Source organism: Ursus maritimus, unplaced genomic scaffold (genome assembly GCF_017311325.1).
Source record: "Ursus maritimus isolate PB19 unplaced genomic scaffold, ASM1731132v1 scaffold_21, whole genome shotgun sequence".
In the NCBI taxonomy this organism is placed as follows: domain Eukaryota; kingdom Metazoa; phylum Chordata; class Mammalia; order Carnivora; family Ursidae; genus Ursus; species Ursus maritimus.
In genome coordinates this window covers 487240-510125 of record NW_024424564.1, presented here as the reverse complement: position 1 = coordinate 510125, position 22886 = coordinate 487240, and the positions used below count along the sequence as shown (strand labels likewise).

General features: G+C 49.5%; 4 protein-coding genes and 1 long non-coding RNA gene across 6 annotated transcripts; 1 reads left to right on the top strand and 4 right to left on the bottom strand.

Moving 5' to 3' along the window:
- Positions 1–1570: 1570 nt before the first annotated feature.
- PA2G4 (proliferation-associated 2G4) lies at positions 1571–9091 on the bottom strand. The gene is made up of 13 exons (XM_008712229.2): positions 8867–9091; positions 6830–6958; positions 6447–6552; positions 6287–6356; positions 5989–6081; positions 3708–3771; positions 3407–3485; positions 3179–3257; positions 2953–3086; positions 2551–2645; positions 2326–2453; positions 2115–2168; positions 1571–1900 (listed from the first exon to the last, which is right to left on the bottom strand). Exons 1-13 carry the CDS (start codon positions 8952–8954, stop codon positions 1835–1837), a joined length of 1185 nt encoding a protein of 394 aa, XP_008710451.1. The 5' UTR covers positions 8955–9091; the 3' UTR covers positions 1571–1834.
- A 170-nt stretch (positions 9092–9261) lies between these two features.
- LOC121104379 lies at positions 9262–13285 on the top strand. Its single transcript, XR_005836648.1, has 4 exons — positions 9262–9404; positions 10156–10188; positions 11744–11827; positions 13227–13285. It is a non-coding gene; the product is annotated as an uncharacterized LOC121104379 (long non-coding RNA).
- On the bottom strand, positions 10197–18609 carry LOC103656927 (receptor tyrosine-protein kinase erbB-3). 2 transcript variants are annotated; one of them, XM_008684345.2, is made up of 17 exons: positions 18074–18464; positions 17723–17855; positions 17238–17328; positions 16873–17027; positions 16415–16468; positions 15916–16057; positions 15187–15306; positions 14956–15054; positions 14581–14766; positions 14273–14428; positions 13963–14038; positions 13631–13777; positions 13000–13097; positions 12720–12908; positions 12486–12557; positions 11985–12282; positions 10197–11803 (listed from the first exon to the last, which is right to left on the bottom strand). In XM_008684345.2, exons 1-17 carry the CDS (start codon positions 18255–18257, stop codon positions 11277–11279), a joined length of 2727 nt encoding a protein of 908 aa, XP_008682567.2. In that variant the 5' UTR covers positions 18258–18464; the 3' UTR covers positions 10197–11276. The 2 variants fall into 2 exon arrangements, with proteins under 2 accessions (XP_008682567.2, XP_040493056.1); XM_040637122.1 differs by adding an exon at positions 18530–18609 and having other exon boundaries at positions 11715–12282; positions 18074–18279.
- LOC121104471 (receptor tyrosine-protein kinase erbB-3-like) lies at positions 18589–20479 on the bottom strand (the record flags this gene model as incomplete). Its single annotated transcript, XM_040637804.1, has 2 exons — positions 18589–18865; positions 20346–20479. Coding segments are annotated over 2 exons (327 nt in total), but the record flags the coding sequence as incomplete, so codon positions are not given.
- Positions 20436–22762, bottom strand: LOC121104470 (receptor tyrosine-protein kinase erbB-3-like). Its single transcript, XM_040637803.1, has 6 exons — positions 22714–22762; positions 22285–22410; positions 21569–21634; positions 21278–21396; positions 21031–21172; positions 20436–20672 (listed from the first exon to the last, which is right to left on the bottom strand). Exons 1-6 carry the CDS (start codon positions 22760–22762, stop codon positions 20530–20532), a joined length of 645 nt encoding a protein of 214 aa, XP_040493737.1. The 3' UTR covers positions 20436–20529.
- Between the last annotated feature and the right edge of the window lie 124 nt (positions 22763–22886).

Here is a 22886-nt window from a genome sequence, read left to right as displayed (position 1 = left end):
GACACTTCGTCACAGGTTTGACTGCCATGGATACACACGTACTTGTGTGTTTTAACACATGTACCTGCAGAGTTTTAACATACACACAATACGGTAAATGTATTTTCTCTGCCTGATTTTACTTCCTCTAGCTTACTATAATAGTGTATATAACGCATGTAACATGTGAAATGTGTTAATGGACTGTTATCCTACAGCTTCTGGTTAAAAGTAGGCCATTTAGCTTTGGGGAGTCAAAAGTTATATATGGATTTCCAACTCTGCTAGCACTTTGGTGCCCCTAACCCTCGTGTTGTTCAGGGGTCAACTGTAGTCTATAAGCTCTTATGAAGGGACCTATGTTCAGTTTTACTACAGGATCTCCAGGTCAGCAATGCCTCACATGTGAGAGTCTAATAAATTATCCATCCATCTCAGACTGGCCCTGGAAAATAGTGTAATAATAAAGGCATTCTTCCTGGCTTCCTAAATCAAGATAAACACTTGTATACAGTGCTTTATTTTTTGCAGTACACCTTGTCCTGAACAAACTGTCACCAACAAGGGGTAAGATTTTACTCTCAAAAAATTAAAAACCTTTCATAAAAAGGTAGTCTTAATTCAGAGAACCCAGGATTTAGGTCTTCCCCAGCCCACAGTATTTCTTGTTTTAGAAAGGCAGAATATGGCAATATAGAAAACTAGTTCCAAATGACCATCACTTCAACTGACATTTCCCCCACCTCCATCAAATAAGAGCATACAAAGGCACATGATTATGAGCAAATCCAAATTTATTTTAACGCCATGTCATTTCAACATGTTTAAAAACCTCATAAGTTAGCGGGAGCCCTAGTTCCCTGGGACAGCATGCCAGAGGTACTGAAATTCATCACCTTTCTCTCCAAACCCCTAGCAATTCGTCCAATCCAAGTCCACAGCTTCAAAAAGCCAGGAGTTGTCTCTTCAGTCAGTCTGCTCCTCTGGTTCCTGGTCTTTCTTTCAGGGAGGGAGGTCAAAATATTTCAAACAGGGAACAAAAACCACAGTTGAGCTTCCAGCTCAGGTTTCTAAGATGGAGCAGGGGAATGCACCCCCCCACCATTGACTCCAAAGAAATGGACAAGGTTGAGATGGATTACTCCTTTACAGCTTTGTGAAGACCCCCCCCCCCAAAAAAAAAGAGTCCTGTGGAACAAAAATGACTAAAGAGATTTACAAATGAGGATCCATTTGATAGATGAGAATCCCTTGGTAAATGCAGGCTCCGGCTCCTGAAAATGAGAGGGGCCTAACCAGACAGTCTGGATCAGAAAAGGAATCTGCCACATGTGAATAAAAACAATCTGAAGAATATAGCTCCTCTCTATTTTGAGGCCTGATAAAATACCTGGGGAGAGTGGGAAAAGAGAGGAACAAGCCCCAACAGATGGGAAAATGCTGACACCAGAGTGGTATAAAAAAATTTCAGCTGAGTTTTTAGTGGTGGTGGCTACTTTAGCCTTCTCCCTGTTCTGTTGTAGGGCCATAAACCTTGACCAAGCAGAGAGTAGTAGAAAAAGGCTAGAAAGAGGGGCTTGAAGACGATGAATTTTGACTCCTGATTTTATTATTCAATTTCTCTTTTCTATTTAAAGTAGTCTTCGGTGGCTGGGAAGCCTGGCCTCCCAAGACCAGAGTCAGTTGGAGCTGGTTGTTGTTGGAAGGGGGTTGGGGTGGGGACAGGGATGGGGGCAGGGAGACCCTGCTCTGTTGGCGGTCCTGGGTGGAGAAGACGAACTGCACTTCACAGAGCCTGGGGTGTGGTGGGAGAGGGATGAGGCAGGAGCAGCAAGCTGGGGAGATGGGACCCACCTCAGTCCCCAGCTTCATTCTCTTCTAATGTTTCCCCACTGGTGGCATTCTCTGCAGTCTTGGAGGCCTATATTCATGGAAGGGAGAGGAAGACTTCTCAGTTTCCAACTACTTGCAATAGTATCTGGGAGACCAAGGACAAAAATATCCTAATGCTCTAGGTCAGGGCTGAGGTGGGGGGGGGGTAAGGATACAGAAATATGAATGCCCACCACAACCCAGGAAAGTAGACTAAAGAGGGGTCAGGTTCACTCTGCCAGAGAGCGAAGATCATAACACACCTTCTTTTTTTTCTTTTTCTGGGTTTTCCGACTTGCAGAACTCTGGAGGAGGGCCTGAAAAATGGGAAAAAGAAGGAAAACAAACTTTGAGCAATATAGAGGAAACATGAAGTGTCACTCTCAGTATCATAGCTCTTTTCAGGGCTTTGCTGACAACATCCTCACGCCTAGGACAGGTGCCATACGCTCCCACTTTCCATCACACACTGACCTTTAGCTCTGCATCCTGGACCTCCATCTCAGACTTGTAGAGGTCAGGTTCAAAGGGACCACTGGTTATCCTCATGGGGCCATTGGGCATGAGCAGGACTGTAAATTTAAACTGGGCAACAAATTCACCTACAGGAGAAAGACTGGGTTTTGGTAAAATGCCCCCCGCCAGACAGAGGGGACCCTAATCACGGGCTCTAAAGGAAACGCTCTTCTTAGAACTCACCCTCCTTCTCATAGAGAACATTAAATGGCTGCAGCAGTTCATGTTTGGCACACTCCACCACACCCATCCGGGCCTTCTTCTCATCTTCAAATGCTCTGGGTGGCGGAAGACAAATTCGGGTATCCTTAACCCCCTCTATCAAGTCTTACCATTTTCCTTATGTTTTTAAGTAGCTCCTACCCTCCGGCAGAAATCATGCTTAGGACTGCTCTTTCACATCAGCTTCAATGAGAGGGCAGTGGGCCGAGGGAGAGAAGGCATGCACGCGGGCTGGAGCTGCAAGTCCAGGCAGGGGCGGGGTGGGAGGGGGTTGCACTGGGAGAAGGAACAGTGTTCCTGGGTGTGTGGTCTATGAGTCAGACTGGTTCCAAGGCCTCTTTCTGCTAAGTGCAGTCGTAGTACCTTAAAGTAAATGGCATGGCATCAAAACGCCTTTCAACCTCACTGAAGAAGGCACGTGAAGTTTTCATTTTCAGGCCATACTGCTTAGAAGGGTCTCGTTTGTAAATGGTGGTCCTCTGTCCTGCATCCTTGGCCTAAAACAGTATGAAGTTAGGTCACGTTTGGTCTGGCGCTCTTAGGACACACCTCAGTCGCCCCTCTTCGCCAGCGCCGGCACTCTCCTCACCTTGCCCTCTCCTGAGCTGACGAGAACATCCACGGCATATACTTCGTGTACCTCAAATTCTGCTTTTTCATGGTCCTTCCTAAAAGAAATAAAAAGGGAATCATAAAAACAATGAGTAGTTCCCGGAGTCTAAAGCAGATGGCAGACACGATGAGGCTGGGAGTATGGAAGAAAACATTCACGACTAGTCTCAGCTGGTGGAAGGCGAAGGGTGGAATTGGCACCTACTTCTGCTGGTCTGTGGGATTCTGGATAATGGTTTTCTCTCCATCGATAACATGCTGCTTCAACTGATGTGACAACATACCTGTAGACAGGACAAAGCCATCTAGAATCCCAAGAGGTTTCCAAATCCACCCACCTACGTTGTTTGATGGGGCAGGCAACGAGGGAAAAATGCCTGGCTACGAAAACTCACAGTAGTAAGGGTTTTGGCTTAGACTGTGCTAGAGCCAGGATGGATCCTCAAAGGAACAAAATCCTTAGTTGAACTAAATTAGAGCCTCAACCCTGTTATCTGAGGTCTCACCTTCTATTGGTGTGCAATTAAACGAGTGGGCAACTTTGTTCCAGGCTTCCGTCACTTGCGTGTTCTAGAAGTACAAGATCAAACACAGGTGAGGTGCACCAGGGCCGAGGAGCTCTCTCCCACGAGAATGAAAAGCACAGAAGAACTGAGAACCCCACACCCTCCATCAAGAGCAACAAGGCTCCTTGGGCTTTCGCTTCATAGTCCTACTAGCCCCACAGCCTAGAATACCCTACGTTCGCATTTTACAGGGCGCTCTCACAGACGGCCTGACTAGACCGCGGTTCTTAAAGGTCAACGGGGCAGATCTACATTCCATATCCCGATTTAGAAGACGTAGAAACGGAGGCTCAGAAAGGTTAAGAAATTTGCCCAGGGGTAAGCCAGTCAACTGAAAGAAACTGGAATAAACGGGTTTTCTGGTGATAAATCCAGTGTTTATTCCACACTCTCTGTTGAGAGGGGACAACAAGCTCTGATTTTCCCCTTTTTACCTCTTTCAAATATGATCTGATCCCCATCTATCTCATTTGTTTCATTAAACAAAATGAAAAAGAGAATAATCACAACTAATATTATTAAACTATGTGTGAGGTACTTTACAAGGATCATCTCAATTGTCACAACCACCCCTGAGACAATAAGGGGCAATTTTATTTTTCCCATTTTGCAGATGAGGAAATCCGAATTCAAAGTTATTTTTAAACAGGAAGGGGTGGCAACAGGGCAAGAACCCAGAAATTCTTTTTTTTTTTTTTTTAAGATTTTATTTATTTATTTGACAGAGACAGCCAGCGAGAGAGGGAACAGAAGCAGGGGGAGTGGGAGAGGAAGAAGCAGGCTCATAGCGGAGGAGCCTGATGTGGGGCTCGATCCCATAACGCCGGGATCACGCCCTGAGCTGAAGGCATACGCTTAACCGCTGTGCCACCCAGGCGCCCCAGAACCCAGAAATTCTGATGTATGTCATAACTATACAATAGCCACTATACACTACTACCTTCCAGTGGAGACACACAGTAGGTAGTACATAAAAAATAAAAATAATCAATGTGCAAAGTAATTATAGGCAACACAAGTGCTTACTGTGTGCCGGGCACTGTTCAAAGTGCTTCGTAACAGCTCTGTGAAGCAGGTATCATTATAAGGAAACCGAGACAGAAGTTTAAGTAAAAATGATGGAACCGAGTAACAACGGGGATGCAGTACAAACTGATTAAAAGGATGAAGAACAAGAGAGCACAGGGGAAAAAAGGGGGGAAGCTTTAAGTACTGAACAGGACCCTGGAGAATGAAGAGTTAGAAAAAATGTCTCCACTCATAATCTAAGATGTAAAATTGTATTAATTCATGACAGTTCATGAACCCTGCGCTTCTTAATATCATCTTGCAAGCACAGAACTAACTTTTGGCCTCTCTCTGCCACCAGTATTCGGGTATTATGATTTCTGTTTCATAAGCTTTTAAAGTTGTGTGTTTTGGGGGTAACTGGCCGGCTCAGTTGGAAGGGCGACTCTTGATCCTGGGGATGTGAGTTTGAAGCCCATGTTGGGTGTAGAGACTACTTAAGTAATTAAGTTAGGGAAAAAAGTTTTTGTTTTCCACATTTAAAGAAAAAAAAATTTCATTTATTTATTTGTCGGAGAGAGAGGGAGAGAGAGAGAGGGACACGGAACAAGCAGGGGGAGCGGCAGGCAGAGGGAGAAGCAGGCTCCCAACTGAGCAGACAGCCTGATGTTGGGCTCGATCCCAGGACCCTGGGACCATGACCTGAGCCAAAGGCAGCTGCTTAACCGACTGAGCCACCCAGACGTCCCTGTTTTTTACGTGTGTTTTACTGTAAGTGATACACGTCAAATTATTTAGAAAAAGATGCACATCCAAACATGAGTAAGGAAGGATCTCTAGGCTCCGTGAAGAAAGGACCATATATCCCCATACACTCAGCACGGAACTTATCTATGATAGGTACTGAGAGTTAACTGCTGTTTAGCTAACTGCCTCTTCTCTTTCAGAAATCCCATTCTGAGATGCAGCTAACTTTAAAGAGCTGTCTGTATTAGGGGCACCTGGCTGGCTCACTCAGTAGAGCATGCGACTCTTGATCTCAGGGTTGTGAGTTCAAGCCCCACCTTGGGTAAAGAGCTTACTTTAAAACAAAACAAAACAAAAAAGCTGTTTTATAAGGGGGCTGCAGAAGCTGGCAATTCAATACAGAACAGCTACAGATGACTAACGCATCCTTGGCTCTATCACCTTTGAGCTGGACTAAACGGCTTACCTGGTTTCCAGGTTTGACCAGGCGTAGGGCAGCTTCAGCACAAAGGTGAGCTGCCTTAATCACATCTGCTTTCCGCCCTGTTACTTGGGTCCCCTGCAGATAAGGAAATGCAGTCAGTGCCTTTCGGGAAAGCACTTTAACTCAACTGGTCACTATGCAAGGCCAGCCAACGAGCCGGAGAGAAAACAGTTTTCTCCTTTTATTTCTCTTGGGACTCTCTCAAAACGTACTTGGTGGGCAGCAGCTTATTCCCCTCCACTCCCCACAGGTGGACCAGAGTTCAACGCAGGCCACCCACCTGAGCTACATCAACCACGAAAGTGTGAGCCACATTAGCGATGAAGCCATCCACGTGGACCCCGAGGTCACTGAAAGGCAAGAGTAAGCACAGCATTAGCGACTAGCACTATGCAAATGCTTAGGAAAAAGACGAGTACTCTAAAATGGCTTAAGCTTACATTTTTACCAAGTCACCTTCCTTGAGAATATAGTCCTGGTCGCTCTTCAAAGGGGAGAAGTGACATACACAGTTATTTACTGAAATGCTGGTGGGAAAGGCAATACCTGTAAAGAGACAATCATCAGCCTTACTGCCTTGCTGTCTCTCTTGCCCAGTCTCTCTTGGGAGCCCTGTTGCCCCTCAGAAAAATGGAGGGATTTTCTTCAGGGTCTTGCCTGTTTAATCAGTTTGGACTGGGTAGGAAACTGCTTGCATCCCACCTGCCATTCCAAATTTCCAATATCTCAACCACAGCTCGGGTGGGGTTACATCATTACAACAAAACAAACAGGACTGAGTAAGGGTCAAACTTGGGGAATTGGTGGGGGATTGTTTTTTTACCTTTCTTCATTTCTTTTTCTTTCTTGAAAATTTTCCCTGTCTCTTCCATAATCATGGCATCACCTTTCTCACACAGGCTCAGTACCGACACACCTGAGCAGGATGCTTCCACCAAAGACCGAAGTACTCCTGGGGACAGAATCCCACCATGTCAGCCCTGCAAGTGTTGTCTAAGTTACCATCCAAACAATACCTAGAAGTTAAGAGTTTCTAATATTCCCTAGTGCCACTGCCCAAAGGTTGAAAGAGTGAACAAGTTTTGCCTCTTGGAATATACCTACCTATAATCACTAAATTTCTGCCTTCCTTCTCCTAAAATAAGAAAGTCAACACACCCTTCCCTCCCTATAGAATGTGACAACTGGACAAAACACCATCTGTCTCTCTAGTCAAGGGAGACTTTTCAAAGATACCTGTGGTATGGTAAGACAGTTACCAAGTTCAAGAGGGTTCTCACCAACGTAACCAACATACATGCAAAGCAGACTAGAAGAAATTTATAGGCGTCAGGAACAACAGGAAGGTAGACACAGAACTGCTGACTTGAAGCTGATGCATTGTTAAATGCTACCTTCTATCCTTCTCAGACACCCCAATTAGATGTTAGTAATCTCAATCTGTGTAAACTTATTTCCTCATCAACCAGTGTATAAACCAAGGGACTTAATCTAAGTTTCCTGGGCTTCAACAGGTTCATGGCTTACAGCTCTTAGCACATCTCAAAGAGGTGTAAGACCCGAAAAAGTTTCAAACTGGTATCTGGGATCACGAGTGATCTGGGATCACAAGTGCCTCAGAAGTTAAGCTGCAAGGGAAATAATTTTTTTCTGATTCAAACCACTAAGACTAAAAAGTACTCCAAATGGGGGTACTACAGTAAATGTTATAAAGCACTGTTCTGTTCACTGGAAGTCCTCTCCACGGCCTTCCCTGAACTACAAGTTTGATTTTTGTGATCTAGGCTTTGGTGAATCAAAGTGTGAAAAACTCAGGTTTTCAGCCATAGAACTAAAGGGATCTTAAATACCTATCTTTACTGTCAAAACCATTTAAAAGCCCAAACCCAAGCATCTTCTGTCCCCCTAACTGGGTATTAAAGTGAAAAGATGAACTGGAAAGAGAAAATAGAAAGTGAGACATCTGCCTGGATTGGCAGGCAGCTGCTGAGAAAGTAAGACCACAGGCGTAATAAGAATGACTTCTGAGATCCTAAACTCAGCCCCCCCCCCCTTTCAGTACTATTCACAAGACTGCCTAGTTGGGGTGAGAACCTCAAAAGACTCCTAGAGTTGTCAAGCCCCAGAGAACAATCAAACGTGACGGCTAACTAAGGCTATCTGCACAGATTGTTGGTAGTAATGAGTAACTTCAAGGAAAGCCAGATATATCTCCAAGACTTGGGTTAGGATCTCCAGGGGTGCCCTCCAACGGTCCCTGAGCTGGCCCAAGAGTAGAAAGGGGCCCCCACCAGCGAAGGAGTTGAAGTAAAAACCGAAAGACTCCAGCAAAGCACGTGGTAGGGAAGCTAGTGTCAGGGACGGTAGCAGAGGAAGAAGGGAGCCGGCGATCCGCATGGGAACCCGGCGACACGTGCCGGCAGGGCCCCTGACGCCGGGGAGCCAAAACAAAATAGAGGGGCGCTTCCGTCGCCAACAGCTGGGTGCTTCCTTTTCGAGGTGGCCTCGCCGCTGCCAGAATCAGAGGAGGCAGGGATCCGGACCCAAGGGTGAGGGGCTGAAGATGCGCCCTGACTCCTGATTAACGGCCTAAGGTCCAAGCGGGCTGGGGGCCCCGCTCTGCGCTCCACCCGGTCGTGGGCCCGCACCTCCCCGGACTCCAGCCCAGGCCTGGCGGCTCAGGTCCCAGGCGCAACACGGAGTCTTCCCACCACGCCACCCCCAGCGGACCGGAGCGGGGCCCTCAGTAGCTCACTCTGCATGACCCCGCCGCTCCAGCCCCTCCGGAGCCAGCCCAGCACCGTCCCCTTTGCCTCCCCCTCTCAGCCTCGATCTCCGGACCCCCGAGGCCCGCACTCACGGTTGGCGATGTCGCCCCCCATCTTATACTTGGTCACGACCAGGTCCTCGGCGATAGTTTGTTCCTGCTGCTCGTCCTCGCCCGACATCTTCCCACCACCACCACCACTGCAGCCTCGTTCCCCCTGAGCCGCCGCCTCTGTCTCCCTTCCCAGCCACAGGCTGTGGCTAGAACCCCTTCGATCCGCGAGGAGAGCGCGAGCGAAAGCGCGAGCTTGCAAGGGAGCGGGCGGGCGGGCGAGAGCGAGAAGCTGCGAGCGCGCGGGCTGAGGCGCAAGGCACGCTGGGACAACGAGTCCTTTCTACAGCCCGCCTCTAGCCGACCTTGCGGACTCTTGAACTACAATTCCCAGCCCGCCTTTCGCGCTCCTAAGCCAGGCCCTGGGGCCTTGCCCTCCGAGGGCCTCGCACGCCGGAATCGCCGAGCACGCTGGGAAGGGTCAGGCTCCGGCGGGAAGGCGGAGCCGTTGGCGAGCCTGAGGGGAAGCGTGGTCTCTCCCGGAAAAACCACATCCACCAGGAGCACTGAGCGAGAAGCCGTAATAGAGAGGGGCGGGCTAAAGGGAGAAGGGGCGGAGCTACGGCGGGGCCCTGGGAGTAGAGGCAGCTGGGCAGGGTGGAGCAGGGTGGAGCAGGGTGGAGCCTCGGCGATGGGGGACTGACTGCTGTAAGGGCGGGGAGGCTGGGTGCGCCCTTCCCCGGATCCCCGGAGCGGCTGGCGGGACCTGCCCAGCCGGTCCAATCATCCTCCGATGTTGGCAGCACGGGGACCGGCAAGAGCGGCGTGGAAGGAGACCCAAGGGTGCCAGGAGCGGGGGCTAACTGGGCAGCTGGACTCCGGAGGGATTATCCATTTACAGCCTCCCAGTCTAGAGGCCAGACTCCCACTGAAGATGGCACTATTGTTTCAACAATGGCTTTGATGGCACCTAAGGGAAGTGTTCGTACAGACTTTTTCAAGAGCACGAGTTCCGAAACATATGGCAGTTTCAGCGTGCCACCTCATGAGGCACCACACCTATAGGGCTTTTTCTTATTTTCCCAAACGTGGGTTTTCTTGTTTTTGTTATTCCCAGTTGGTTGTTCTGTAGAGATTCCTAGTAAAAGCCTTCAATGAAAAGGACTGTGTGCTATGCTTGGGAATACAAAAAAAAGTAGGGCTGGAGAAAGCTGCAAGGTGCAGAATAGGAGTGTCAGAAAACAGAAAGCAGCATGCGGTGGTGGCTATCCACTGCTGAGGAGCACAGGGGTGATCTGTCTTACACACTAAAGGTTTTCTTCATTTGACAGACAGGAAGTTGCAAAACCAGCATTTTTATTCAGGTGTGTATAAAAACAAAACTAACATCTCCACTGATACAAGATATCTTGTTTCCCATCCAAGGGGACAAAGGCCTGAAGCTGGGTCCTCTTTCTATCCCAACCGGAAGTTTCCCACTACTGGGTGAGAACAGACCCTTATAGTGGCTCTTGGGACTCTTGTGAATGTGTCCCTTGGGTAAGAAGTGATCATTTACAGCACATAGAGGTTATGGTTTACACAAAAATGTCCAGTTATTTTTCCTTCCGAACACCCCCTTTCCTGAGATGAGAAGTCTGGGTGTAGGAGGAGGCTGCGGTTGTTGGGGTTAGACTTGATTCAGTGCAAAAACAAGAAGACAATGCCCCTTACAAGGACTCTGACTTGTATCAGTTTGCCTTGATACCTTACAGTGAGAAAACTTGCACTGGAAGATTCTAAATCCTGGACCCACCGCTTAATTTGCGTAATCTCTTTAAAGCTCAGTTTCCTTATTTATGAAATGGGAATTGTAGCTCACAGAATTGTTGTAAGGATTAGGTGAGATAGTGTAGGTAAACTTTAGCATAATGGCTGGCATCGTAAATGTTCAATTAATAGTACTCGTTAATATCTATGCCCAACCTCTTTCTTCACTCAAGATTTGAAGCTTTCCATTCTTTCCAGGGGGTTGAGTCATCAGCCAAAATTTTACATTCCCCTGCCAGGTTATCCCCCTTTTCCTCTTCCTTAGGAGTCTGGTGGGAAACAAAAGCACACTTTAAAGCCTAATCTCAGTGAGTCAGAGTCTGAGAGAAAAGGACATAGGAGTAATCCTTCATATCTCCAGGGAGTCCCCCTGAGGAAGCGGAGGAATGGGATTAGGAAAGCACACAAAATAGGAAAAATCTCCTTTCCTGGGATTGGGAAAGAGAAGAAAGTGCACAGCTGGCTACATCTCACAAGAATTTTGTGTCGAAGTGTTTAAAAGCCTCCAAAGGTTGAGTGGAATTGTCTAGGACTGGGGAAAGAGGGCTGAGACCTGGGAGGGAGGGACTAGGGAGAAGAGGGGCACCCTCTAGAGGCACTAGCTGCCATGAAATGCTGCCCTGAGTACTTCAGGGAGCAGGGGTTATGTTCTCTGAGCATTAGCCTTGGGGAAAAGCCTGCTATGCCAGTAATCAGGGTTGTCAAAAGCAGAGTCAGTGGCTTCTAAACTACGGAGAGTTTTGAGGCGGGCACAATGGACATGGGGTGTATGGTGTCCAGGCCCCTGGAAAGCTCTCATCTCTTCATACCCCTGCTCAGCTGCTGGGCAGGCGCCCATGGCTGCGTAATCTCCCCCAGGGGCTCCTCCGCCATGTCGCCGATTCATATATTCATAGTCCTCATCTGGGGTTGTGCCAGCAGCGGGCATGAGGGGCCCAGGGTTGAGTGGGCAACTCTGTGTGCTGCCCAGGGAAGCACTGAGGTCTGATCCCACATCCATGTACTCATAACCCAGCTCCTCGAGAGAACTGGGCCTAGGGGGACGAGTTGGACTGCGCCTTCTCCTCCGGTTCATGTATTCGTACTCATCATCTTCATCTTCTTCTTCAGTACCCAGGACAGAACTGAGGCCCACTGAAGAAAGGGTGCCTTCCCGGGAGGAGGGAGTACCTGGGGATTGAGAAGAGAGGACAGGTATGTAGAGAACATGGCGGTAGGTGGTGGGGAGTCGGGGGAAGTTAGGAAAAAATGAAAAGGGAGGGATAAGATCAGAGAAGATGAAAGGATTAAGAGGAGCCTGGGGAAAGGATCAGAGAAGGATTTGAGGAAAGGTCTAGGAAGAGTCAGGCACCTTTGAGGTGTGCATCTGGCATGACATATCCATTGACATCCTCTTCCTCTAACCCTGGTGGGGACAGTGGGGTGACAGGAGTGAGCAGGCTGTGGCGCTGGGAATGGTAGGCACTGTCTCCACGTGGCCGTGGGCTCCGGCTCCGGCTCCTACACATTGACACCTTCTCCTGGAGCTCAGCCTCAGAGCCCGTCATCACATGGCCCTCTGAGGACTCTGATGCCAGGCGTCCCCGTGGCACTGGGTGCAAAGAGGCTGGACGAGGGCACCGCTCACCACTCCCACAAACTGCAGACTCCTAAGGAGGAAAGTAATACACAGAGATTTATTCAGAGACGAGGAAAGAGATATTTGTTTAGAAGACTAGGTTGTTCAATGCCTTCTTTTTCGTGGGGCACTGATTAAACCTCAAAGATCTCCAACATCTCCCACACTGCCCCTGTGGATCCTAAGACACTGCCACCCAGCCTCTCAGCAGCCCCTTGAAGAGACAGACCTTACCTGGCAAGTCTCCCCAAGATTACCCTGGTTCATAGGCATATATCCAGATGATGGGCTTAAAAGGCTCTGGCTCTAGGATGAAAAAGGTGAGGAAGAGGTGGAGATTAAAGGAGACATCTACTCACCATGGAGGCCTTTGAGCAGTTAATCTGGGCATCAGTGGGGTTCATGAGGGTGCAGGTAGGTAGAGGGCTCAGGGAGCAGAAAGTCTTAAAATGCTGGGAAATGCCTTACCCCACGGGGCCGATTAAGTGTTCCAACTGGCAGGCTGAGGGCAGAGCCTAGTGTAGTCGCCAGACCGTCCTCTTCTGCCTCCAAGTCCAGGTCTAGCTCTAGTTCTGGCTCCAGCTCCACCTCCTCCAGTTCCTTGTTTGTCAGAGCAGGGGGCTCTGCCCCAGGGGAGATTCCAGGCCCACTGTCTCTCTGAGGGACAGGCGGTTGTTAAGGTGGTTCCTAGTTCCAGCCAAGTCCCCTTGCCTCTAGATCTCCTTGACAACTCCTGACCACTGCTCACCTTTATGACCAGATACCGTGGTGGGTCTCGGGCCATCCTGGTGAACTCATTGGCTAGTTCTTTAAAGGTTGGACGAATGTTCTCATCAATCATCCAACCTGGGGGTAAGATGTAGGAAGTAGAGCCATAAGAGGGGAGTGTAGGAGGGAGGGAAGTCAGTTAGAAAATGGCTGGGGGGTGCCTGGGTGGTGTAGTCAGTTAAGCCCCGATTCTTGGTTTCGGCTCAGGTCATGAGATCAAGTCAAGAATCAGACTCCTGGGGCGCCTGAATGGTTCAGTCGTTAAGCGTCTGCCTTCGGCTCAGGGCGTGATCCCAGCGTTTCGGGATCGAGCCCCGCATCAGGCTCCTCCGCTTGGAGCCTGCTTCTTCCTCTCCCACTCCCCCTGCTTGTGTTCCCTCTCTCAGTCAAATAAATAAATAAAATCTTAAAAAAAAAAAAAAAAAAAAGAATCAGACTCCTTGCTCAGCACAGAGTCTGCTTGGGACTCTTACTCTCTCTCCCCCTGTCCCCCCTCCACACGCACTCTCTCTCTCTCAAATAAGTAAATCAATCTAAAAAGGAAGGGAGGGAGGGAGGGAAGGAGGGAGGGAGGGAGGGAAATAAATGGCTGGGATCAACAGGGAACTCACACTTGACCATGACCATGTAGACATCAATGGTACAGATCTGGGGCTGCGCCAATCGCTCCCCCTTCTCTAGCAGGTCTGGTACTTCAGCCAGTCGTAGTCCAGCATAGGGCTCCGCCCCAAAGGTCATCAGCTCCCAAACGGTCACTCCTGGTATAGGAAGACATGACTAGTTGACGGCAAAATAGTAGACATGGGCGTGAAGATGAAGGGAAAGCAGAACTCGATCTAACACAAGGATCTGGAGGGCTTAGAAATTCTAAGAAGGAGTCTCTCAAAAGGCAACTATGGAATTTGGGCCAGCGATGGGATGGAGGGTATCCAAATGGACTGACCATAACTCCAGACGTCACTCTGGTGTGTGTATTTCCCAAAGTGGATACTCTCCAGGGCCATCCACTTAATTGGAGTCTGGGGAATTAAAGCCAAAAGTGTCATCAGTTGACTTCCACAGATTTTCTCAGCACTTCTAAACCCCAAGTTCTTAGTCATTCTTCTCTCTGTTGCCTTCTGAACTTGAGCTTCTGGCATCTCCTTGAACTTACTGCGCAGCCTGTCTGCCTCTGAAGGAGACCGCTCACTGCTCTCTACTCCCACGCTTCACTCCGTGCCCACCTCCTTGCGCAGCCCTTCGTGTCACCTCACCTTGGCCTCACTGTGTAGTAGTTGCTTATCATCGGGGGGAAGCAGGTCAGCCACCCCAAAATCTGCCACCTGAACCTGACTGGGTGACTTCAGTAGCACATTTCGGGCCGCCAGGTTCCTGTGCACCATACCATGCTCCTCAAGGTAGTACATTCCCTACAGAGGAAGGAGGTATTCTGAAGGTTGGGGGAACTGATCCTCGAGATCCAGGATCACCCCAAACCCTGAAGGCACCTCTCAGAACTTCAGCCTCCTGCCAGCCACCAGCCAGGCGGTTCAGTCATAGAACTCTTCCAGGTTCCTCTCACCTTGGCAATCTGTACTCCCCAGTTGAGCAGCAGCTGGGGCCCCAGTGCTCCACGGTGTTGTCTCACGTGATCCAGCAGGGAGCCCAGAGGCAAGTACTGAGTGACGAGCTGCAGAGATGACCCAGGGCACAGTCCCAGCAGCCGTACAATGTGGGCATGGTCTAGGCTGCCAATAGCCAGCATATGCTACGAGACACAGAAGGGGTTATCCAGGGATCAAAAAGGTCCACATATACCCAGATCAGGGCTACCCCAACATTCAAGGCCATCAGTATGGCTAACAGTATCTGCTGACACAGGACCATGCTTCTACGACACCGTATCTAATAGTGACCCCTCTCCCAGTGGCATACACAATACCCTTCCCTCACTCACATCCGTCACATCTTGGAAACTTTGCCGTCCACTCTTGTCCTCAATGACTTTAATGCAGACTGGAATCTTGATTGATTCACCCTCAGGAATCCATACTCCCTGGGAAGTTTTGGGCAGGAGTCAGCCTAAGGTCAATCTCCCCAGGCTAGCCCTTTCCCTAAAATCTTTCTCTCCTTCACCCTAGATCATCCTTTTCCCTCCTCCTCCACAGACTTCCTGTGGGCCACTCACTTTGTGCACGGTTCCAAAGACGCCTGAACCAAGCACTTTAAGCTTCCTCAGCTCTGTTTCTTTGAAGATTCTGGCCAAGACTTTGTTAGCCTTCTCACTGGGATCCAGAGGCTCTATGCTCTGAGGAGCAGAAGGGAAGAAAATACTCAGGGAAGTCCATTCCCATGTCCCACTCCAACCCCCTCTCTATGGGTTGTTGCCCAGAGCGACAAAGCCCAAAGGCGTGGAGAGCAAGAAGAGGAACTGTCTTTAATCTTAAAAAACATTGCAGGCATATTGGGCAGTAACAGACCCTAAGGATTGAGGACGTTGTTTGTGTTCATGAGATCAAGAATCAAGAGCGTTGGGTTTCCCCTTTGATGGGAGGAAGGGGGGAGAGCTGGTAATGCTACCCCTTTGAATACTTTTATACAATTCTCTACGCTTTCCAAAGCACTTTCACACACACCATCCCCTTTCACCCTTACAGCCATCCTCTAAGGATGAATGTTATTATTTCTTCCGTATATGTGCATAAAATGAGGCACAGAGAAGGAAAGTACTTCAAGTCATGCTGACAAATAATCGCAAAATCAGGGCTGGAACGCATGTCTCCCATTTCTCCAGCCAGAGTTCTTTCTAATGGATCATACTACCTCCTTGAGGAAAGGAATCAAATCTCTGGGAAAGGAGGCGGCTCTTAAAAACTGACGGTATAGGGTACCTTTCAAGAGCAAGCTAGGCACTCACCTCACCCCGTTCCAAGTACCGCCTCATAGCCCTCTTATTCTGAATCCGGCGCCCACGCCAATAGAGAAAAGTGCCTCCCAGGATCAGGAAAATCACTGCCAACCCTACTACCACTGTTAAACCCACTGCCAGATGGGTTTTGCTGTGGGAAAGAGAAGTCCAGCATTATCCTGGGTCTACACCTCCCTTCCAAATGTCATCTATGCCTATATTACAGGTACAGTACAGATCTGGGGCAAGAAATTAACATTCATGTATACACATATCCTCGAGCACTGAAAGGGTTAACCTAAGTCTGGACCTCCTGAGGATACTACAAGTTAAGTTTAGGAAGGGAAGGCCAGAAGCCTGGATTCTTGTGTCTCCAAGTCCAGTGACAGTGCTGTATATAGAAGGTCAGAATGAATAGAGACTCTTCTCTTCCCAGCAGATAAACTCCCCCCTCCCTAGCCTCTCTCCCAAATATTCCCAGCTTCCTAAATCTCCAAGTCCATCATACCTGATCAGTGCCAGTGTTTGACCTAAACAGTCTTGTAGCTCTGGTCCCTTACACCTGGGAAAGAAAGTCATCTCCTTAAACGGGAGCTTGGGAGACTCCCACAGGAAGCTCAATTCCAACAGCCTCAACATACAACACTGTTTCAGACCCTACCATGGTATCCCATCCTTGAGCTCAATCATATCATAAGACACGGCCCCCGTCTCTAGCTTGCCAACTGTCCCTGTGTCCCTCTCTTGAATCAAAGTCCCCTGAGCTGAGGTTATTCCAGGCTCTCAAAACTGTGGTATAATTTTGTGCTGTTTTTGAGAGATCCCCTTTCTCCAATTCTTCCTAATATAGCTTGGAGTGATTCTTAAATCAAATCATAGTCCCTTTCTTCTTTCAGCTCCCCTTTATCCTCTTCTTTCCCCCTAGTTTTGTTTCTCCCCCTCCCCCCTTATCATCCCATCACTGACCCCTGGGTGCAATTCTCGTGGCAGGGCCGACATTCATTCTGAGCATCTGGGTACTTGTAGATGGGGCCCTTGGCACCGAGGACTCCACTGGGGCAGCTGTTCACACAGTGGGGCCCATCTCGAAAATGGGCACACTGAGCACAAGCATCAGAGCCCTGGGTAGAAGAGAGAAGGTTGGGAAAAATGGGATCCCAAGGTCAATTTCATACCTCCCGGCCAGGAGCACCCAGCCATTTGGGCTGCTCCATCCACAGCATTATCTGGACTCTCTGTGTTGGCCTTGTGATTTGGCCATGTCATTCCCAAGACCACCTCGTGTTGCCCTTGCCCTCTCTCCCTTAGAGATCCTGGTGCTGCTACTGTACCGAGCCGTTGCACGTGGCAGCACCCTCCATGGGTCGGCACTCCGGGTGGCAGGAGAAGCATTCAGCCTCATGGGCAAACTCACGAGGCTCCCTGCAGTGGGGGGCAAAGGGAGAGGGTCACTTCTAAGTTCTGACCTTTATGTCCCAATCCCCCAACCACAGTTTCCCCTTACTCATTCCCACCAAGGCATATGCAGAAAGCTGTCTAGGGGCACCTCGGTGGCGTAGTCGGTTAAGTGTCCCAACTCTTGGTTTCAGGTCAGGCTATGATCTCAGAGTCATGAAATCAGCCCCATGTCAGGCTCAAGTCTGCTTGGGCTTCTCTCTCCCTCTCCCGCTGCCCTTCCCCCAACCCTCCCTAAAATAAATAAATCAATCTTAAAAAAGAAAGAAAGTTGACTAAAGCTTTTCAGGTGCCACCTGAATCACTCCATCCCAGGGCCCCATCCCCTCAGCCCTGCTTGACTCTCGCCCCTCAGCATTACCCATTCAGAAAGTTGCAGTGGGTCACACAGACACCTCCTCGGCTGTAGTTTCGACAGGACAGGCACTGACCAGGACCTGGGCCCCAGCATCCCCCAGAGGAGCACAGGCGATCACACACTTTGCCCTCTGCCACTGGAAGGGAAGGGGTGAGTTAGGAGGGGTCTCCTCACACGCCCTCTTCTGAAGTCTTCCTCATAAGTGCTTCCAGCCTAACACGCCCCTCTCCTTGGCTCTGCCACCGCCGCCCTGCCCGCCACCCCTACTCCTGCTTCCAGGGCAGAACAGTCCTTACACCTACCCTCTCCTCCCAGACTTCCTCTTCCCCGCCACCCCGTGGGCCCGTTCCTCACCGCAGTCCCTGCGGGGCCGATTGTGCTTGATGTCTAGTCTCTCTTCCGCAGGCCCCCGCAGCAGCCTGGTCCAGTTCAGAGAATGGTGGTAGCAGAGCTGCCTGTTGGCGCTTATGTAGATACGCCCGGCACTAATTTCTCTCAGAGATCGGAGGCCCAAAGAGGTTATATTCAAGTTCTTCATGATCAACAAAGAGAAGCCCCGGCTGAGAACAATGAGACAGGGTAAGAAGGGAGACTATACTGGGAAAAATGACCATGGAGTGGATTCATTTTCATTCAACACATTTGCTCTGGGCCAGTCACCAGTAAGAGCGAGTCCCCCTCCTTTTGCCTTTTCCCCTTCCCCTTCAAACTCTCAGACCCTTTGGGCGTGCCGTATGAGACAAGGGTGCCTATGAAACAGGGTTCATTGCCTGGGTTCACGCTACCACCGCCACACTCCTTACTACTCACTTGTATAGGCTTCTGCCCCCGATGGTTGTCAGGTTGGAAAAGACACTGAAGTTGTGCATGTGGGGAGGCCAGGACTGGATGTTTAGGTAACCTGAGGGGTTGAAGAGACGCAGGTGAGCAGGGAGTCTTCTCCCCTTGCTTTCTCAGGTTCTATCGGTCCCTCCCCTCTCACTTGGGACATGATTTTCTAAGTAGTTATACAACAATTTGTGCCAGTGGTTCACCTCTTCCTCCAGAAAGGGCAGCCTCTCCCCCCACTCACCTGTGATCTCTCGTACTGTCCGGAAGACGTTGAGCTTCTCGGGGTCCAGGGCAGGGATCTTGTGCCAGGGGTCTCTGGAGATAACAGTGAAAACTAGTCGACAAGGTAGAGGGAGAAGCCAGTAACAAGCAGCATGCCTCGCCTCAGAACTTAGTTTCTAAATATCATTCTCCACTAAAAGGAAAGAGGGCTCCTTGGAGAAATAGCTAGGGCAGGAGAAATAGAACATGAGTTTATAGCGGCTGATGCAAAAAAGTACGGAAGTGCTCAGAGAATGAGGGTACAAGCCTGAAGAACACAGGATCTGGCTTGAAGAAGCCCCCAGTGGCCAGATGAAAGACAACTGAACACCAAAATAATGACTATAAAGATTATAAAGGACTGAATGAAATAGGTATAATCAACCCATCAATGGGAAGGGAAGACTCTTCTTAACACTAAAATACCAACAAACAAATGCAACTCTCATTAAAAAATTGATTCAGGGGGCACGTGGTGGCTCAACTGGCTGAGCATCCAACTCTTGGTTTCAGCTGGGGTCATGATCCCAGGGTCGTGGGATCGAGCCCCAGGTCAGCTCTGTGCTCACCTCCTTCTCCCTCCCCATCTGCTTCTCCCTCCACTCCCATGTGCTCTCTCTCTCTTATATATATAATATATAAATATATATATATAATTATTACATATTTAAATTTATATATATATATATATATAAAATCTTTAAAAAAATGGATTCAGGCAGGGGCACCTGGCTGGCTCAGTTGGTGGAGCATGTGACTTAGTCTCAGAGTTACAAATTCAAGCCCCAAGGGGGCAGAGATTACATAAAGATAAAATCTTAAGGGGGCCTGGGTGGCTCAGCCCATAAGGCATCGGACTCTTGATTTCGGCTCAAGTCATGATCTCAGGGACGTGAGATCGGGCTCCATATATGGCTGTGTGCCTGGCATGGAACCTATTGGGATTCTCTCTCTCCCTCTTGCCCTCACTCCCCCACCTTCTGCGCTCTCTCTAAAAAATAAATAAAGAGTAAGTAAAATCTTTAAAAAAAGAAAAAAAAAGAAGTAGGAGGACACAAAGTCCTTGTCCCCTGCCACTCAGCTAGACCGTATCAGATTGCTCTGAGATGTCTCTGAGGGGATTCAAGCCCTGGGTGGGAGACAGTTAGGTATGGTCAGGTACTGTGTGACCTCTACAATTTTATGATTTATATTCCTTTTATTTTTTTTTTTAATTTTTTGAAAAGGATATTGATTGATTGATTGATTGACTGACTGATTTATGTTGAGAGAGAGAGAGAGAAAGCAGGGAGACGAGCAAGGGAGGAGGGAGAAAATCTCAAGCATGAAGCAGGATATGGGGCTCTATCTCACAACCCTGAGATCATGATCTGAGCTGAAATGAAGAGTCCGACACTTAACCGACTGAGCCACCCAGGCGCCCCTGTGATTTATATTCCCAATCAGCTGCCCATTTGAAGGGTTGAGCCAAATGCAATGAATTGTGAGGGATGGATGGAGTGGGGGATTAAAGAGGGAAAGCAGAATCTCTAACCCATTGAGGCCAGTGATAAGAAAGTCCAGGTTCCCCAGGATCTTGGTGCAGTTCACAAATCCATCGATGTTGCTGGAGTCCACAGTCTGGAAGCGGCTCCCCGAGCCTGTCCCCTCACAGGCTGTGAACACAAAAGAGGCTCAGTGGGTGAGGCCCGACTGCTCTCTGGGGAAAGGAGGTCTCTTCACCACCTCCTCACCATCTCCTGCTCACCTTTGGGGCACAGCCCCCCACAAGGTTCACACATCTTGAGTCCATTTTTATCTACTTCCATCTTGTCAGGAGGACAGGCCCGGACACAAGACGTCTGATCCACCACGAAGTTATCTAGGAATGAGGAGGGCACCATTAGAGACACTGCCGTTAGAGAAACGCTGCCAACGGCCAACTGAACCTTGCTCCCTCCTGCTCTGTGCTGGATTTGTCCCAATCCACCACCCAAGGTTCCTTGAGCACTGTCCTACGGACGAGAAAGGCCCTTTGCTCTTTGTTGCAGAACTAGGAGCAATTGCCAAAATCACGGGGAAGTAAATAGGGGAGCAGGACACAGGGGTCATTCGCTGGAGGCGGTTAGACAACCACAGCCTACATCCTCTAGTTACCACCAACTTGATCCTTTTCACCTCCGAAAATTTTGTCTAAAATCCTGGTTCCACTACCATTCTCCCTCTTCATAGGCACTTACGGGGACAGCTGGCTACACAAACTCCACCATACTGATACTTGGTATGGGGATTGGGTTCCAGCTGGAACGTGAGCTTGTTGTAAACAAGAGGCTGTGGACACTGGCGCACACAGGCCCCGCTGTCATTGAAGAGTCGACAGGCCTAGGGACACAGGAGAGTCATAAAACTCACGTTACGTACGTATCCCTGCTTCCTCCCCAAAGCCCACATCCCCATTTCAGAACCCAGGCGCACGGTGGCACGTACAAAGCAGTCTGTATCCTGGGGGCCCGAGCAGCCTCCTGCGCACTCATCATGGCAGCACTGGTTGGGGTTGGGCCCAAAGCAGTGACCGTTACACTGAGGAGCACAGATGGTCTTGGTCACTATAGAAAGAGAGAAAGCATGGCAGTCGGGTCTCTTAAGACTGTCTTCTGAGGCCATTGCTCCCCCTCTTGCCCCCTAGGGTTGTCCCTACCCGCAGTGTTGCCATAGGTTGGGGTGGGCAGGGATATGAAAGTGTATGAGCTTGAAGTGTTTGGAGGGGAGTAAACTCACATGTCTGGCAGTCTTCTGGTCTAGGACCCCAGCACCGCCCCTTGCAGGCCTCATGACACGGGGGACCTGGTTGGGAAGGAAAGCAACACAAAGGGCTGTCAGGGCTAAGAAAAGCTTGCTTGAATCCACAGGGTATGATGTCAGCACACAGGCACCCCAGTCCCACAAAGCAAAGAGCCAGGGCAGTGTCCCTCCTTGCCCTTGCAGAGCAGGGCTGGGCTCAAGTGAACCTGTCAACAGGGGGCGGAGCCACACCTCCGCACGCCCACAGGGCAGCTGAACGGGAGGGTCTGGGGCAATTGCCAAGCTCAGCCCCAGTCCCAACCCAGGAACTTGGTTCCTTCTTGGCAAACTGAACCCAGTAGGCATATGTGCGTGTGAGTGGACAGGGAGCAGCAGACTGTGATCAGGGGAGGTAGGTTCCAAGGAGAAAGGAGAATGTTGTAATGGAAAGAGATGTGGCTGTGGCTGTGGAGTCCAGAGATCTGGCTTCCCCAGTTAGCACACAGAGACCTTTTGCTCCTTTTCTTCACATAATGCTTCGGGAGTTTGGATCCTAGGAGACTGACCTGCTCTCTCCTGGCAGGCTCCTTGGGTCTAGGGCCTGAGATTTTTTTTTTTTGGTGGAGAGCTGGATTCAGATTAGGGATATAATGAAGATGGGAAAGGGGTCATTCTGTGTGAGCAGAGGAGCAATCTTGATCATGGTCACTCACAGCTCCTGCCATTGTCCTTCACCACTATCTCGGCATCTCGGTCCCTCACGATGTCCCTCCAGTCGATTGTGTCCATGTGACAAAGTTTATCATTCTTCTCAATATAAACGCCCCCCGACAGAATCTCTGAGGTAGGGAAGAGAAATGACAGGGTTTAAGGGCTACAGCAGACCTCCTCTTCCCTATCCCTCCCCCCCCAACACAAAAGACCACCCAAGACTCAGGAGAAGGGGAAATGGGGCAGACAAGTATGTCTAATTAAATCCAAACTGCAGAGAAGGCTTGCCTTGTAAGACAGAGGAGGAGCCAGGCCAAAAGAAACTCCTGCCTCCTCAGACACCTGTCCAGATCCGGTTTAGCCAGTGGGGGAGGGGAAAGGAAAGAAAGAGAGAAGATCCCTGACTCAATCACCTCCTTCCTCCGCCCTACCTGCGTGTTTCCCAACTGACTGGGACAGGGAGAAGTAAAAGGTAGCCATGTGGTATTTAATCCCCTATTCCCCAGCTTGTGGGGAATTGTGAGGGGGAGGAGATGGGATTCCCATTCCCAGGGAAGGGGGGACATCGAGGTACACTGTACTTTAAAGACAGAGGAGTGGGTAA